We start from the raw sequence: 17,655 nt of genomic DNA, 5'->3' as shown, positions 1-17,655 counted from the left end.
TTTGTTTGGACATTGAACTCCCTTACAAACAGTTTCAAAGACAATTACACAAAAAGTAGAAAAATTTTAGATATTATGAAGATAATCTGAGACAGTTTTGGTGGAGTTTTGAAAAACTTTCTGTGAAAAAAAATTGACGTTGTAACACCTGCTTTAACAACACTTTTAATACTACATATAGAAATTAAGGGACCAGAGACCTTTGCTTTTCAATGAGCCATGTGTATTACACCACAAATCACCATACAGTCAGTAATACTACAATGTGCATAGTTATTCAGTTGCAAGGGAGACATTGAATAGTCCAGACAATCATAGTGGCGTCTTTCGCTACCACAAACTCAGTCTTAGGGATAGTAGGAGCAAGATGAAACAGTACTTAAGTGCATTGTTGATGAGGACACATCTGCCTGGAACCATACGAGCTGTAGCTTGTAAAATGTACAATAGATTACAAAGATGTTCTTGGCAAACCGAAGACAATTAATCCCCTTTTTGATCAGAATCCTAGTTATAATTGAGCTGCCTCCATATGCCTGCATGTTGAACCCTCTGCATCAAACAAACTAATAAACTTAGTGACACCATTAACAAATTTACCCCATCTCATTTACATAAACATTCCTTAACATCATATATACAACCAAAGTACTAACAGGAGTACTTACACTTGAGTTTAAGAACCTCAGGTTCCTCAAATCAGGGCCAAAAATATAAGAAAGCATTGTTGAGAAAGTTTCGCCTTGTGGTTAACACATCCTTCCTACCTCATACTTGTTCTCTGATCCTTTTTATGTTACCAGGCATCTCACTGGCTAGAGTGCCAGTTAGGTTTTGCTTCTTATTTTCAGGTCCCTGTTCAGGTGCCATTTTATGTAACACCTGCTTTTAACAACACTTTTAATGCTACATATAGAAATAAAGGGACCAGAGACCTTCACTTGTCAATGAGCCATGTGTATTACACCACAAATCACCATACAGTCAGTAATACTACAATGTGCATAGTTATTCAGTTGCAAGGGAGACATTGAATAGTCCAGACAATCATAGTGGCATCTTTCGCTACCACAAACTCAGTCTTAGGGATAGTAGGAGCAGGATGTAACAGTACTTAAGTGCATTGTTGATGAGGACACATCTGCCTAGAACCATACGAGCTGTAGCTTGTAAAATGTACAATAGATTACAAAGGTGTTCTTGGCAAACCGAAGACAATCCCCTTTTTGATCAAAATCCTAGTTATAATTGAGCTGCCTCCATATGCCTGCATTTTGAACCCTCTGCATCAAACAAACTAATAAATTTAGTGACACCATTAAAAATTTACCACATCTCATTTACATAAACATTCCCTAACATCATATACATCATATATACATCATATATACATATATACGCGGCATCAGAGAGGCTAAAAGACAGCACTCCAGGAGGATAGCTCATCAATTCAGCGACAGCAGAAACACTAGGAACCTGTGGCAGGGGATAAAGACCATTACGGACTACAAGCCCCCACCACGGACCTGTTACAACAACATCTCTCTGCTAAATGAGCTGAACACCTTCTTCGCTCGCTTTGAGAAACAAAACAGCACCACTGCACAGAAGACTCCACCTCCTCCCAGTGACCAAGTGATGACTCTGACCCCAGACAGCGTGAGGAGATCCTTCAGAAGGATGAATGCACGCAAAGCTCCAGGTCCTGACAACATCCCTGGGCATGTACTGAAAGAGTGTGCAGCAGAACTCACTGATGTCTTCACAGACATTTTCAACATATCACTGAGTCAGGCTGTTGTTCCCACATGCTTTAAAACTACCATCATCATCCCAGTCCCGAAGAAGCCATCTCCATCCTGCTTCAATGACTACCGTCCTGTTGCACTTACCCCCATCCTCATGAAGTGCTTTGAACGGCTAGTCATGCACCACATCAAGTCTGACCTCCCCCCCTCCCTAGACCCCTTCCAGTTTGCATATCGGTCCAATCGCTCGACCGATGATGCCATCTCCACTACCCTCCACTCACCACTCACACATCTGGACAAAAAGGACTCATACGTCAGAATGCTGTTCATTGACTTCAGTTCAGCATTCAATACAATCATCCCTCAACAGCTCATTTACAAACTGATCCAACTGGGGCTCAACACTTCGCTGTGCAACTGGCTGTTGGACTTTCTGACTGGAAGACATCAGGCAGTACGGGTCGGCAGCAACACATCCAGCACCATCACACTGAACACTGGGGCCCCCCAAGGATGTGTGCTGAGCCCCCTCCTCTTCACTCTGCTGACCCATGACTGCACACCGTCACAAAGCTCCAACCTCTTCATTAAGTTTGCGGATGACACAACTGTGGTGGGTCTCATTGGCAACAAAGATGAGACTAACTACAGGAGTGAGGTGAGCCGCCTGTCCAGGTGGTGCAGTGACAACAGTCTCTCTCTGAACGTGGAGAAGACGAAGGAGATTTTTGTAGACTTCAGGAGAGCACACACTCAGCACGTTCCTCTGACCATCAATGGTGCGACTGTGGAGAGAGTGAGCAGCACCAAGTTCCTGGGTGTGCACATCACAGAGGACCTCTCCTGGACTGAAAACACAGCAGCCACCCCAGATCCCTCCCCCCCACTAATATACGATGACATGCACCAGTCACTTTGTGCAGCTTTGGTCTGCTCACTACATCATTCTCCGTGGAGCTGACATCATTCCACTACCTCATCAGTCAGTTTAATAATATAACTGCTCTTGAGCCCTTTGCCACTTTAATCAGACTTAATAAGCTTTTGTTGTTGCACTAAATAATCTTTTCTCTGCACTGTTGTTGACAACATTGATTTGCACTCTATATGCCTTTTGCCTTGCGCTGCTTTATTTAACTTTATTTTGAATTTTATTGTGTCTTTTTTTAACATTCTCTTATTGTATAATTGTCTCTACATTTTTATATTTTTTAATGTTAATGCTATCTGTGTGCACCGGGGGTCTGAGAGTAACGCAATTTCGATTCTCTGTATGTATGTACTGTACATGTGGAGGAATTGACAATAAAGCAGACTTGAAACTTGAACAACCAAAGTACTAACAGGAGTAGTTACACTTGAGTTTAAGAACCTCAGGTTCCTCATATCAGGGCTAAATATACAAGAAAGCATTATTGAGAAAGTTTCGCCATGTGGTTAACACATTCTTCCTACCTCATACTCATATCCTTTTATGTTACCAGGAATCTCACTGGCTAGAGTGCCCCTAGTGGCAGGATTAAATATGGCATGTATAAAAGGCTAATGGGACCAATGTAACTCTAAAACTGTTATGTGACATTCAGCCAAATATGGTGACCCATACTCAAAATTCATGCTCTGCATTTAACCCATCCAAAGTGCACACACACACACACCATTAACACATACCCAGAGCAATGGGCATTATTTATGCTGCATTGTCTGGGGAGCAGTTGGGGGTTCGGTGCCTTGCTCAAGGACACCTCAGTCATGGTATTGCCGGCCCGAGATTCAAACCGACAACCTTACGGTTAGAAGTCAAACTGTCTAACCACTAGACCACCACTTCAAAATGGTTCAAAATGGACTATAGGCTATAAACAATATTCCTCAAGCATCATGAATGTATAGAAATCTTCCAAGATTTCAACAAAATTACTAGATTTTTGCCTACTTATTTTTTGGCTAGTAATACTTAAGTATGATCACAGTATTAATAGGAAAGATAAAGTCATTTGGCCTCAATCATGAAACATGAACATAATTATTTTTTTTACGTAAATTATTCATGAAGCTGTTGTGCTTCATGAATGTGTTTGTATTTTCACATTGTTAGTTTTTTATATATATATATATATATATATATATATATATATATATATATATATATATATATATATATATATATATATATAGCAGCTTCCAACATGCCATGACTGGAACTCATTAGCACATGTTTAACTATTACATTTTTTAATGGTTTAATGAAGCTTTTGTGAACTTTCAGGAAGGTACACTCTATTCGCAAATTGCTTAGAATTTACTCATATATGTACAAAAGTTTTATGTATGAGATCTAATAAATCAAAGATTAATGAATATCTGACCTCCCTTTCTGTATTATTAACTTTATCTCAGTGCATTACATGTTAAGAGTCTGATATGTGAAAAACATTTGACCTGCATGATCTGTTATAAAGCTAGTTTTGAAGCTAATACTTAAATGATTGAGACTGTAGCTGATCTGTTTCTAATGCCAGTGTTTTCCCATCAGCCCCTGCTGGAGATACAGAGCTCATGTACACTAATATTCCTGAGAAAAAGGATGAAAAAATGACAACAGGTAAGAAACTCAATGAAGCTAGGAGATCTTCTTTAGGCTACTCTGTAAAACAACACATTCTCAGTCACTGACTTAGTTACTGCCTAAAACCGCCTTTTGCCGTTTATGCTTTTGCTCTGAATCCTTCAGTCAGTTTTTTTACAGTTTTTTTACAGTTTTTTCCCCCATTTTACACAAATACAGAAGTGACTCATTAGACTCTTTCTGCAGAATGACAGAAAGACTTGCAGGGTTGATTAGTCAAGCTCAACAAATCAATGCTAGGGTAAAACTGCATCTAATTATCCATTCTGACATAGAGTTTTTGGTTTATATTCATTAAATTAATTAAATTTTTGAAAATGTTTGAGTTGTGTTTATTCTTACACATTAATCACGAAACAATGAAATACAAATAGTACATGGTGTCACAGAAATAACGAACCCACACAGACGAAAAGATGGACTCCGCCAATGTACCGGTGCCCAGGATGGACTGGAATTCCCTCGATTTGCCTGACTCATGGAGGAGATTCCGACAACACGCAGATCTGATGTTCAAAGGCCCATTCCACGAAAAATCGGAGGAGGAACATTGCAGCTATCTCCTGTTATGGGTAGGAGAAAAAGGCAGAGACATTTATAACACCTGGACGCGGACTGATGAGAATGCAAAAGTTTTAGGCACGTACTATGAAATATTTTAAGCATATGTGATGCCAAAAAAGAACCACATCTTCACATGGTACAAATTCCATGAGAAAGTACAAGCAGAAGGTGAGAGCTTTGACAATTTCTCGACAGAACTAAAATTATTAGTTAAAGACTGCGGATATGCCAATACAGACTTGATGGTTAGAGACAGGATAGTCTTCGTCATTAACTCCGCAAAATTAAAGGAGAAGTTGTTAAACTACGGACCAGATTTAACCCTTGAAAGAGCCATAGACATTGCATGATCTCACGAAATAGCACAGGGACAGCTGAAATATACGGCCGAGCAGCAGAGCATAACTCGCACGCAACAGGTTGCACATGCCGTATTCAAACGAGGCAATAAACAGAAACATGTAAAAACTACCATCAGAGCAGAAAGAGACAGCATAATAAGATCTACAACATGCGGACGATGCGCGCAGGTGCATAGAGACAAAGAAAACTTTCCAGACTTGGGTAGAAAGTGAAAGAAGTGCGGGAAACCAAACCATTTCGCAAAGGCTTGCACATCACAACAAATGTGGAAACAAAAAAAAATGTACATGCCGTAAATAACGACACATAACAAGCTTACGAATCACCTCAGGAATTCTTCATTGGCACAATAACAAAAGAGCAAAGCAACGTGATAAACGAACAGGCTTTTGCCGAAATTGAAGTAGGTTCAGAGCTACAGAAGATGATACAGTGGAAGAACTATTCTTCATTTCCGTTCCATGCTTCAAGCAGCACTAAATTAAATTGGATACTGGGGCACAAGTAAATATAATACCAGAAAATAAAATAAGAGATGTTATTGGTGTCAGTCAACTAAAACCAGCAACACGTACATTGTCAGGATATGGCGGAGAACCCTTATCCGTGAGAGGAACATGCAGACTGCAATGCAAGCAGAAAGGGACCAAAGCCATGCAAGAGTTCTATATCGTTGACACTCAAGCGCCGCCTATCCTAGGACTCAGAGCATGTTTGGAAATGGATTTAATAAAACTGGTCCTCTCTGTACAAACCGATACCAGGCAAAGTGACAATCTGCTAAATGAGTTTGCTGACGTTTTTAAAGGGATCGGAGAATTCCCAGGCGAGTGTAAAATAAACATAGACCCAAATGCAGTCCCGGTAGTATATCCCCCATGGAAAATTCCATTCACTCTACGAAGTCGTCTAAAGGAGGAATTAGATAAAATGGAGTGCCAGGGAATCATCGCAAAGGTAACCGAACCAATCGATTGGGTCAACGCTTTAGTAGCAGTGGAAAAACCCTGCACCGGGGCGCTTCACCTATGTCTCGACCCGTGCAACCTAAAAAAAATGTTATCAAAAGGCTGCATTATCCATTGCCAACCCTGGATGACGTGATTTCCAGACTCTCAGGTGCTGTCAGGATCTTGGCAAGGAGGAACTCAGGTGCAGACAGGATTTACAACACAAACAGGTTTATTCACAAAAAGGGGAAAAATAAAAACCCACGAGGGGGAAAACAAGGGCTAGGGTAAACACTAAATAATTCTACAAAACACAGTAAACAAGGTAAACAAAGACTGAACACTAACTACTAACAAAAACTCACTGCAGGACAAAAGACTTCGAGGAGTTTCAAGGACAAGGTACAATCACGAATGATGAACACATATGAGGTACACAAATCACAATGAACCGACGCAAGACAGAGCACACTAGGAAAGCTAAATAGGGGGAACAATCAAGACACGACAGGTGGCACAGATGGGACAATCAAGACACGACTAGGTTAACAAGGGGGGCGGGGCAAGGGAACGAGACAACACAAGCACATGGCCCAAAGGCAAGGCCATGTGCTTGTACACAAAACACGGGTCTGTCATGATCCTGCCTCAAGACTAGGAAAAATCAAGGACACGAGGGCAGAGTCATGACAGAACCCCTCCCTTAAGGAGCGGCTTCCAGACGCTCCTCAAGGGAACATCAAACACGAGACATGACTGACATGACGGACTGGGACACCGACACAAACCAACAAGACATGACAAATAATAACAAAGGCAGACATGAATACACGGCGGCAGGGTTAGGGTGACAAATCAAAATAAACAAACAGGGAAGGGGAGGAGGCGGGACCACAAAGTTCATGGGGGACAGACCAGGGTGAGTGGGTGGGGCAGGAGTTTTAGGAGGACAGGACGAAGGCTGACGACGGGGGGTATGGGCAGGTCTGGGTGGTGAGGGGCGGGGAGGGGTCTCGGGACAACTGACAGGGGACATGATAGGAGCAGACAAGGGACGCGGGGCAACACTTACGGGACGCGGGGCAAGACTTACGGGACGCGGGGAGACGACAGCTGGACACGGGGGGACAACATCTACTGGACACGGGACGACAACATCTACTGGACACGGGACATCTACGGGACACGGGGCAACATCTACTGGACACGGGGGGACAACAGGACACGGGACATCTACGGGAGACGGGGCCACATCAACAGGATACATGACTTCATCAGCAGGACACGGGGCAACACTCACGGGACACGGGGAGACGACATCTACGGGACACGGGGAGACGACATCAGGACACTCGGGATTTCTGGGGACAGGGTCTGAGGACAAGACAGGACTGACGGGGACTTCTAGGATACGGACAAGACTAGACAAATAATCTGAAAAGGCTTTAGCCGCTAAGACAATTGGCATCTCCTTACGAGATGAGACACACTGTACTAAAGTCCTTGCTGCAGAGTCGGCCGCGGCACTCTCCTGCGCTCTCACGACTGCCGACTTGCATACTGCCCTCTTCTTTGCCGGCTCGGGCACGCCAGCGCTCACCGCTGCTGGCTCGGGCACGCCAGCGCTCACCGCTGCTGGCACGGGCACGCCAGCTCTCTCCGCTGCTGGCACGGGCACGCCAGCTCTCTCCGCTGCTGGCACGGGCACGCCAGCGCTCACCGCTGCTGGCACGGGCACGCCAGCGCTCACCGCTGCTGGCACGGGCACGCCAGCTCTCTCCGCTGCTGGCACGGGCACGCCAGCGCTCACCGCTGCTGGCACGGGCACGCCAGCTCTCACTGCTGCTGGCACGGGCACGCCAGCTCTCTCCGCTGCTGGCTCGGGCACGCTCACCGCTGCTGGGTCGGGCACGCCAGCGCTCTCTGCTGCTGGCACGGGGGGAGACAGGGTCACAGGACCGGCAGGCCCCCTCTTCCTCCTCTTCCTCCTTGGGCGCGGTGCAGAGGCCACAGCTGGGTCAGAGGCGGGTTGGGGGAGTTTGGTCTCGGGCAGGGCAGTCTCGGACGCCGAAGACTCAGAAGTTGACTCCCATGAAAACCGTCTCCCTCGTTTCATGGGGAGACTGCTGGCTGTGGAGGGCACCACAGGACTCTGGGAGGGGCTTGCCTGATCCCCCAGGGTTGCCACGGCCAGGACACGACCCTCAGGGATCGTTGGCAGCTGGGTAGGTGGAGGGGACCTCTGGGGCTCCTCCTCTCGTCCGCTCGCTCCGGAACGACCTCCCCTGGTCCCCCGGAACACCACAAGGCGAGAGCCCTCAAAACAATCTCGCTGGCTGGCTGATGCCATCCAGCATTGCCTCCTGTCTGCTGAGTTCCTTCGTGGTCGGTTCATTCTGTCAGGATCTTGGCAAGGAGGAACTCAGGTGCAGACAGGATTTACAACACAAACAGGTTTATTCACAAAAAGGGGAAAAATAAAAACCCACGAGGGGGAAAACAAGGGCTAGGGTAAACACTAAATAATTCTACAAAACACAGTAAACAAGGTAAACAAAGACTGAACACTAACTACTAACAAACACTCACTGCAGGACAAAAGACTTCGAGGAGTTTCAAGGACAAGGTACAATCACGAATGATGAACACATATGAGGTACACAAATCACAATGAACCGACGCAAGACAGAGCACACTAGGAAAGCTAAATAGGGGGAACAATCAAGACACGACAGGTGGCACAGATGGGACAATCAAGACACGACTAGGTTAACAAGGGGGGCAGGGCAAGGGAACGAGACAACACAAGCACATGGCCCAAAGGCAAGGCCATGTGCTTGTACACAAAACACGGGTCTGTCATGATCCTGCCTCAAGACTAGGAAAAATCAAGGACACGAGGGCAGAATCATGACAGGTGCAAGATACTTTAGTGTACTGGACAGCAGAATCAGGATACTGTGCAATTAAACTAACGGAAGAATCATTGAAGCTCACCACATTCAATACGGTGGTCGGACAGTACTGTTTCCTCCGTCTTCCCTTCGGGATAATCTCTGCACAGGATGAGTTCCTAAGGAAAATTTATGAGACATAAAAAGGACTGCCTGGAGTAGCGGCGATTGTAGACGAAAACAAAAGACAAACATGATAAAAACCTGTGTGCGATGTTAGGAAGAATGAGGGCAAAAGGTGTCCGTTTGAATCCTGAAAAAAGCACGATTTGCGTGCCGGAGTTCTCTTAATTCAGTTAAATTAAATTCAAACTTATTTGTATAGCGCTTTTTACAATGCAAATCATTATAAAGCAACTTTACAGAAAATAACGCTTCTACAATATTTAGTAATAGCTTATAAGTGGTGACTGTGAGTTTGTGCACGTATGACAGGATTTTCCAGAAAAATTTATACAAGACGTAGTCAGCCAGACAATAAACATTATTCATATTATTAATAATTAAAAATAATTATATGATGCAGTCACACTTGTAGCAATATTTGTTAGTTCTGTTTGTTGATTCAGGGTTAGCATCATCTGGGGTCCTCTGAGGGTCAGCATCATCTCTTCTCAGGTGTTCTGGATCCAGACTGGAGCTTGTTTGCATGTAAATCCCGTGGCAAAACATAGAAACAAATAGAGACATCATTAGCATAGCTGCTGATCCAACAAAGTAAAATTAATTAGTTTAACCCAAGCTAAAGAACAAAATGTGCATTTGATCAGATGCAACTACAGTCACAATTTAACATAGATTATTCAAATACTTGGCGAAAGAGATGCATTTTTAATCTAGATTTAAACAGAGAGAGTGTGTCTGAACACTGAACATTATCAGGAAGGCTATTCCAGAGTTTGGGAGCCAAATGTGAAAAAGCTCTACCTCCTTTAGTGGACTTTGCTATCCTAGGAACTACCAAAAGTCCAGCGTTTTGTGACCTTAGGGAGCGTGATGGATTGTAACGTGGTAGAAGGCTAGTTAGGTACGCTGGAGCTAAACCATTTAGGGGCCTTATAGGTAAGTAATGATAATTTGTAACTGATACGTAACTTAATAGGTAGCCAGTGCAGAGACTGTAAAATTGGGGTAATATGATCATATTTTCTTGAACTGGTAAAGACTCTAGCTGCTGCATTTTGGACGACCTGTAGCTTGTTTATTGAAGATGCAGGACAACCACCTAGAAGTGCATTACAATAGTCCATTCTAGAGGTCATAAATGCATGAACTAGCTTTTCTGCATCAGAAACCGATAACATGCTTCGTAGCTTGGCAATGTTTCTAAGATGGAAGAATGCAGTTTTTGTAACATGGGAAATATGATTTTCAAAAGACAAGTTGCTGTCTAATATAACACCCAGATTTTTGACTGTAGAGGAAGTAACAGTACATCCATCTAGTTGCAGACCTTGCCTACAAGATTCTGTGTAGTGTTTTTTGGTCCAATAATTAATATCTGTGTTTTATCCGAAATTAATTGGAGAAATTATTTGTCATCCAATCTTTTACATTTTTAACACACTCTGTTAGTTTAGATAATTTAGAAGTTTACTCTGGTCTCGTTGAGATATATAGCTGAGTATCATCAGCATAACAGTGGAAGCTAATTCCATATTTTCTAATAATATTACCAAGGGTAAACATGTATATTGAAAATAGAAGTGTACCTAGGACTGATCCTTGTGGCACTCCATATTTTACTGATGATAAATGAGATGACTCCCCATTTAACCCTTAGGGGACTAAGCCCTTTTTGGTCCGTTTTCTCTATTTTTACATTTCGGCTTATAAACCATATGTAATGAGGATGGACCACCATGTATTTGGTATCAATGGATTCAGAAGACCCTAAGCTACCATAAGCATGCTTGCAATATGTCTATAAAGGAGGTATGAGTGAATAATTGTACAATAAACTAGAGAATTTCAAAGACGAAAATTAGATTTTTGTCATTTATTACTGAAAATCCTACCTCACACAACAATAGTTAAAGGTTTTTGACCCAAAAATATATTTTTCAAACTCTTTGCTTAACAGCAATGGGTTAATGTTCAATCAAATGTGTAAAGAACAATTAAATAATTAACTTTATTTACAAACAGTCCTAGGCGGTTTTTTTATTTTTGGAACTAAGCCCTTTTTGGTCTGTTTTCTCTATTTTTATATTTGGGCTTATAAATCATATGTAAAGGAGATGAAACACCCTGTGTTTGGTATCTATGGATTCAGAAGACCCTAAGCTACCATAAGCATGCATGCAATATGTTTATATAAAGGAAGTATGAGTGAAAAATTTTACAATAAACTAGAGAATTTCAAAAACGAAAATTAGATTTTTGCATTTATTACTGAAAAACACACAATATAGAACAGTTTTCGAACAAAGAAAATATATTTTTTCAAACTCTTTGCTTGACAGAAATGTGTTATTGTTTAATTAAATGTGTAAAGAACAATTAAATAATTAACTTTCTTAAAAAACAGTCCTAGGCATGCCAGTGAGCAAAGAAAGGCCTCTCCAGGCCTTTCCAGTAATTGTTCCAGAGCTTGTTCTGCCGTAAATCTTTTACTGCTTGCCATTTTGATAAAACAATTCTGTAATATTGCTGTATCTCTCTAGAAATTATCTCTTTGTGCTCGCTAACACTCCGATAGCTTTCTGCTTTCTCCAAGTGATGCGGATTCTCCGATCGCTCGAATTTAGCTCTTTATGCTCGCTAATACTCCGACCGCTTTCTGCTTTCTCCACCCTGATGCTGATTCTCTGAACGCTTATTGATTACATGTCTTTTACTATAGTCCAGCCAGCTTTTACAAGGCTACAGCAGACCTACACAGTCCTCTGAAAGGCTAGAAGACATAACCTTCCTCTGATTGGGTTAGAAAAAGACTCCTCCCAGCGGCAATTTTTCCATTGGCTGTTGCGTGTTGAATCTGCTTAACACAATCGTTTTCATTGGCCTGTTTACGCAGTGGTATTGCGCAATAAGGGAAGTGTTTAATATACAAACTGAACACGTTTTCAGCGGAACATGTTTTCAGCGGAATCTGAGGAAGACAGCAAAAAAAAAAAACGCATCTCTCTAGCATTAATAGTTTTTGAGATAACTACACATTTGTAAAAGTATGCCATTTTGGGCGGTACCGCCCAATCCGTCCCCAGAGGGTTAAGTAAACAAAATGGTAGCGATCGGACAGGCAGGATCTAGACCATCTTAGAGCCTGCCCTTGAATACCTGTAAAGTTTTGTAATCAATCTATGAGTATGTCATGATCTATGGTTTCGAACACAGCACTAAGATCAAGTAAGACTAAAAATGAGATGCATTGTTGATCTGACGCAAGATCCAGGTCATTTGTAATTTTAACAAGTGCAGTTTCTGTGCTATGGTGGGGCCTGAAACCTGACTGAAATTCTTCATACAGATCAATTTTGTGCAGGAAGGTGCTCAGTTGAGCAGACACAACCTTTTCTAAAATTTTTGACATAAATGGAAGATCTGAAATAGGCCTATAATTTGCCAGTTCACTAGGATCTAGTTTTGGTTTCTAAATAAGAGGCTTAATAACTGCCAGCTTGAATGGTTTTGGGATGTGACCTAAAGATAACAACGAGTTAATGATATTGAAAAGCGTTTCTTCGGATACAGGTAACAACTCTTTCAGTAATGTAGTGGGTACAGGATCTAATAAACATGTTGTTGGTTTAGATATGGTGATAAGTTTATTTAGCTCTTCCTGTCCTATATTTGTAAAGCAGTGCAGTTTATCTTTGGGTGCGATGGATGAAACTGAAGTGTTAGACGCTGTAGAATCTACATTCGCTATCGTATTTCTAATGTTATCTATTTTATCTGTGAAGAAATTCATAAAGTCATTACTGTTAAACGTTGGTGGAATATTTGAATCAGGTGGTGCCTGGTAATTTGTTAATTTAGACACTGTGCTAAAAAAAAAACCTTGGATGGTTTTGGTTATTTTCTATGAGTTTGTGTATATGCTCTGCCCTAGCAGTTTTTAGAGCCTGTCTATAGCTGGACATACTGTTTTTCCATGCAATTCTAAAAACTTCCAAGTTAGTTTTTCTCCATTTGCGTTCAAGACTACGAGTTACTTTCTTGAGAGAGTGAGTATTACTGTCATACCATGACACAGTATGTTTTTCTCTAACCTTTTTCAATTTGATGGGGGCAACAGCTTCTAATGTATTAGAGAAAATAGTGCCCATGTTGTCAGTCATTTCATCTAATTCATGTGTATTTTTGGGTACAAATAGCAGTTCAGATAGATCAGGCAGGTTATTTGCGAATCTTTCTTTGGTGGCTGGAACAATAGTTCTGCCCAGACGGTAACGCTGAGAAATATAGTTAATATCATATAGTATATAAGTATGATTAAAACGATGAGTGGGCCCAGTGACATTTTGCTTGACTCCAAAAGAGTTTATTAGGTCAGTCAATGCAAGTCCCAATGCATCATTTGTATTATCAACGTGAATATTAAAATCTCCCATGATTAGTGCTTTATCAACTGTAACCAGAAGGTATGAGAGGAAATCTGCAAATTCTTTTAGGAATTCTGTATATGGCCCTGGTGGTCTATACAGAGTAGCAAGAGATACATTAGATTTGTTTTGTATGTCTGACAGTGTAACATTCAGCAGAAGTATTTCAAATGAGTTAAACCTGTATCCTGTTTTCTGGGTAACATTGAGAATATCACTATATATTGTTGCAACACCTCCTCCACAACCAGTCTGATGGGGCTCATGCTTATAACAGTATTTGGTGGAGTTTTAGACTAAAATAATCATTTGGTTTTAGCCAGGTTTCAGTTAAGCAGAGTACATCAAAACTGTTATCTGTTATCTTTTCATTTACAATAACTGCTTTGAGTGTGAGTGATCTAATATTCATGAGCCCAAACTTAAAAAAAAAAAAATTTGTTCATTTACTTTACATGTTTCTGGTTTAATCACAATAAGATTTTTTCTAGATCCTATATTAAATTTACATTTTGACCTCAGTATTCGGGGAACAGACACAGTCTTAAAAGATTTTACAGCGCAAATACTTTTATCATTTAAGCGATTGGAACAAAAGTCATCATAATAGTTATTTGATAATTGTCTTACTAGTCACATGGAGCGAAGTGTCCTGGAGATGTTGTCAGAGGGCAGCTCCGCTCCGCATCTGCTGGGGGGCAAGCCATCAGCGCGAAAGGACGCTCCCAGAAAATATTCCAGTTATTAACAAATAGCAATTTCTGTTCTTTACACCATGACAACAACCATTCATTTAAAGCAAAAAGGCTACTGAACCTTTCGTGTCCTCGTCTATACGTGGACAGTGGTCTCGATCAGGCTCCTGAAGTCCCTTCGTCTGCCGCAGCATGGTGTCGTTAAAAAGGATCACGGGTATCTGCACAGAAACATCGAGTACAGGAGCACCAGGGAAACAATGAGTGTGCACTTTACCTTTGGCTAACGTAGCACGGACGTGTCGAACGATGGAGTCTCCGATGATCACAGCGTCGCGTCCCATCTCGCGGAGGGGAGCAAAGCAGTTCCGGGTGAAAATCTCTAAGATCGGAGGGGGAGAAGTCATCGCCCGGGGCCTGACTCCCGTCCTCCGTGTCCTCACCTGCAATCAAAGGTAGACATGCATATGCCATTAAAGCAAGTAACAGTGAGTACAGCAATTGTAATGTGTGTGAATAAAGTATTAGCAATGTAAGTGCGTTTAGCAACAACCACTCTTGCTGATACTAATGGGCTATAAACTAATAACAGACCCAGGAGATCAAAATAAAAACTAGTGATAATGAGGCGCTCTGATTGTTTTTGTTGTAGAATACAATAGAGGATATATTCACACGCTATATAAACGGAAACAATGGTGTATAAAATTGATTTTTAAGAAAAAAGTAACGTTCACTCTCACTTTGGACACAGATTCACACATGACGGCATCAAACCAGACCGGGAGAAAATTAAAGCCATAAAGGAAATGGAACCACCAAAAAACAAATCCAAACTGGAAACCATACTGGGTATGATAAATTATCTGTCCAGATTCACCCCAAGATTAGCAGAGTTAAATGCACTGCTGCGACAGATGCTGAAACAGGGCAAGGAATTCACATGGGACGAGACGCATAACGTTGCTTTCCAACAAATCAAAGACTTGATCATGAGGGAGCCGGGACCTGTATTAGCATACTACAACCCAAATGAAGAACTGCGGCTGCAGGTCGATGCTTCTAAAAATGGTTTGGGCATGGTACTTCTCCAACAGGAAAGACTAATCGCATACGCCTCAAAATCGCTCACAGAACAGAACAGAATTACGTGCAAATTGATAAAGAACTGTATGCCGTTCTGTTTGGGTGCAAACGATTTCACCAGTGTGTATATGGGAGGGCATTCATTGTGGATTCGGACCACAAACCATTAGAGTCCATATTAAAGAAACCGCTTTCTGCCGCCCCTCCACGCCTACAGCGCATGTGTCTGCAGCTGCAGAAATATGACTTCAAATTACTCCACAAACCAGGTAAAGAAATACCAGTGGCTGATACATTATCCAGAAAATCTGTGGCCTACGATGACGCATCATTAATTGAGGGCATGGAAGCGCAAGAGCGAAAGAGCTGTCCACCACTGGTGCTGGAATTTTGGAATCATAGAGACGAGATCTCTTTTGCCGACGGCATTGTACTAAAAGGGGAAAAAAATAATTGTACCTCAAAACCTAAGAAACAGCATGCAAAATTGCTCTATTTGCCTAATGCATCGTAATTCGAATCAGCGAGAGCCAATGATCGCATACCCAATTCCCAAGCGTCCATGGCAAGCGGTCGCAACTGACCTTTTCACATGCAAAAGCGAAAACTACATTTTAGCCGTTGACTACTACAGTCGTTTTTTCGAGCTGGAAAATTTACACTCAACCTCCACGGCTGCGGAGATCCAAACGCTCCAAGGAATGTTTGCATGCCATGGAGTGCCCAAGAAGATTGTGTCAGATAACGGTCCGCAATACAGTTCTCAAGAGTTCAGCACTTTTGCGAAACAGTGGGACTTCGTGCACACAACAACAAGCCCGTACTATGCCCAGAGTAACGGCCTCGCAGAAAAAACAGTCCAAACCGCAAAGCGTATACTCACAAAAGCATGTGAAGAAGGAAAAGATCCGTACCTGAGCATTCTGGAGCATAGAAATGCACCTGTTGATGGTTTTAAATCACCAGCACAGCTTCTCATGAGCAGACGGCTTCGCTCAATCCTTCCCATCACTGGCAAACTTCTGCAACCACAAACATGCAAACCTTCGGCAGTGCAGCATAAAAGAGAACAATGCCAAATTAAACAGAAGTCATATTACAACAGATCCACAAAATCACTCATTACACTGGAGCATGGAGCCCACATATATGCTCAGCAAAATAACGGGGAGTGGAAGCCTGCTGTAGTGTCAAGCGCATTGGAGGACAGACACTTGTACATCATCCAAAACACCGACAGTCAGGAGTATCACCGTAACCACAAGCACCTGATGGATGGAAGTTTCAGCACAACCCATCTCTGATGATAACTTGAGTTCCCAGGAAGAAACAGCAAGCAACCACACTATGGGTTCAAATGCAACCACACCTACACCCACTGATCATTGCGTGATTACCAGGTCAGGTCGCATAGTTAAAGAGAGACAAATACTCGATCTATAAGTGTCTTGAGCTAATTACACATAAGTGTATTCTTACAATTGTAATTTAATATTTCCATTTCAAATGTGATAAAAAAATGTATAATGCTGTATTCTGCAAGCATTCTGCTACTGATATTCATTTGAAGAACATTTTATGATAGTTATATTCAGTGTTCAGCTAGAGTTCGCCAATTAACCTGAAACAGTTATCCAATGTAAGTGGGGAACATAATTACTTCCTTTCGGCATGAGTATCCAACTGAAGTTCATGTGACATGACATTTTGTTATATATGCTGAGGTGAGTAAAAAAAAAAAGGGAGATGTAATGTTTGTCACTACTGTTGCATATTGAACTGCATTACCCAAGAGTGTTGGGACCGGAAGTGAAAATAAAGAAATGGATGTCGACCCGATGGTCGACATGCACTGCACGTTATGCCTGAGTTGTGTTTATTCTTACACATTAATCACGAAACATTGAAATACAAATAGTACAGTTATGCTGGTTGAATGTCACAATAGCAATCGCCAAGTTAGCAATCACCCTTGGTCCAAGGACTCCGATAGGCTGCCCTGCCTGCCTGTTAATGTATGTATTTGTGTTCCTCCATGCACCCTATTCATACAGACATGATATGTCATCAACACGTTACATTACATTATTGCAGACCGAACGAGAATGGAAAG

The 17,655-nt window shown here is 42.0% G+C and overlaps 1 protein-coding gene across 2 annotated transcripts in view; it reads left to right on the top strand.

The window, feature by feature from the left end:
• The window catches only part of LOC113114360 (uncharacterized), a 575,280-nt gene that overhangs the window by 555,860 nt on the left and 1,765 nt on the right, over nucleotides 1–17,655 (top strand). For both annotated transcript variants that reach the window (XM_026281273.1, XM_026281274.1), the window contains 2 exons: nucleotides 4,288–4,356; nucleotides 4,789–4,952. In XM_026281273.1, the coding sequence (XP_026137058.1) occupies nucleotides 4,288–4,356; nucleotides 4,789–4,952 (233 nt within the window). The remainder of the gene's footprint in view (nucleotides 1–4,287; nucleotides 4,357–4,788; nucleotides 4,953–17,655) is intronic.

This window comes from Carassius auratus, chromosome 14, assembly GCF_003368295.1.
Source record: "Carassius auratus strain Wakin chromosome 14, ASM336829v1, whole genome shotgun sequence".
In the NCBI taxonomy this organism is placed as follows: Eukaryota; Metazoa; Chordata; class Actinopteri; order Cypriniformes; family Cyprinidae; genus Carassius; species Carassius auratus.
This window is presented reverse-complemented; position numbering and strand designations above follow the sequence as displayed.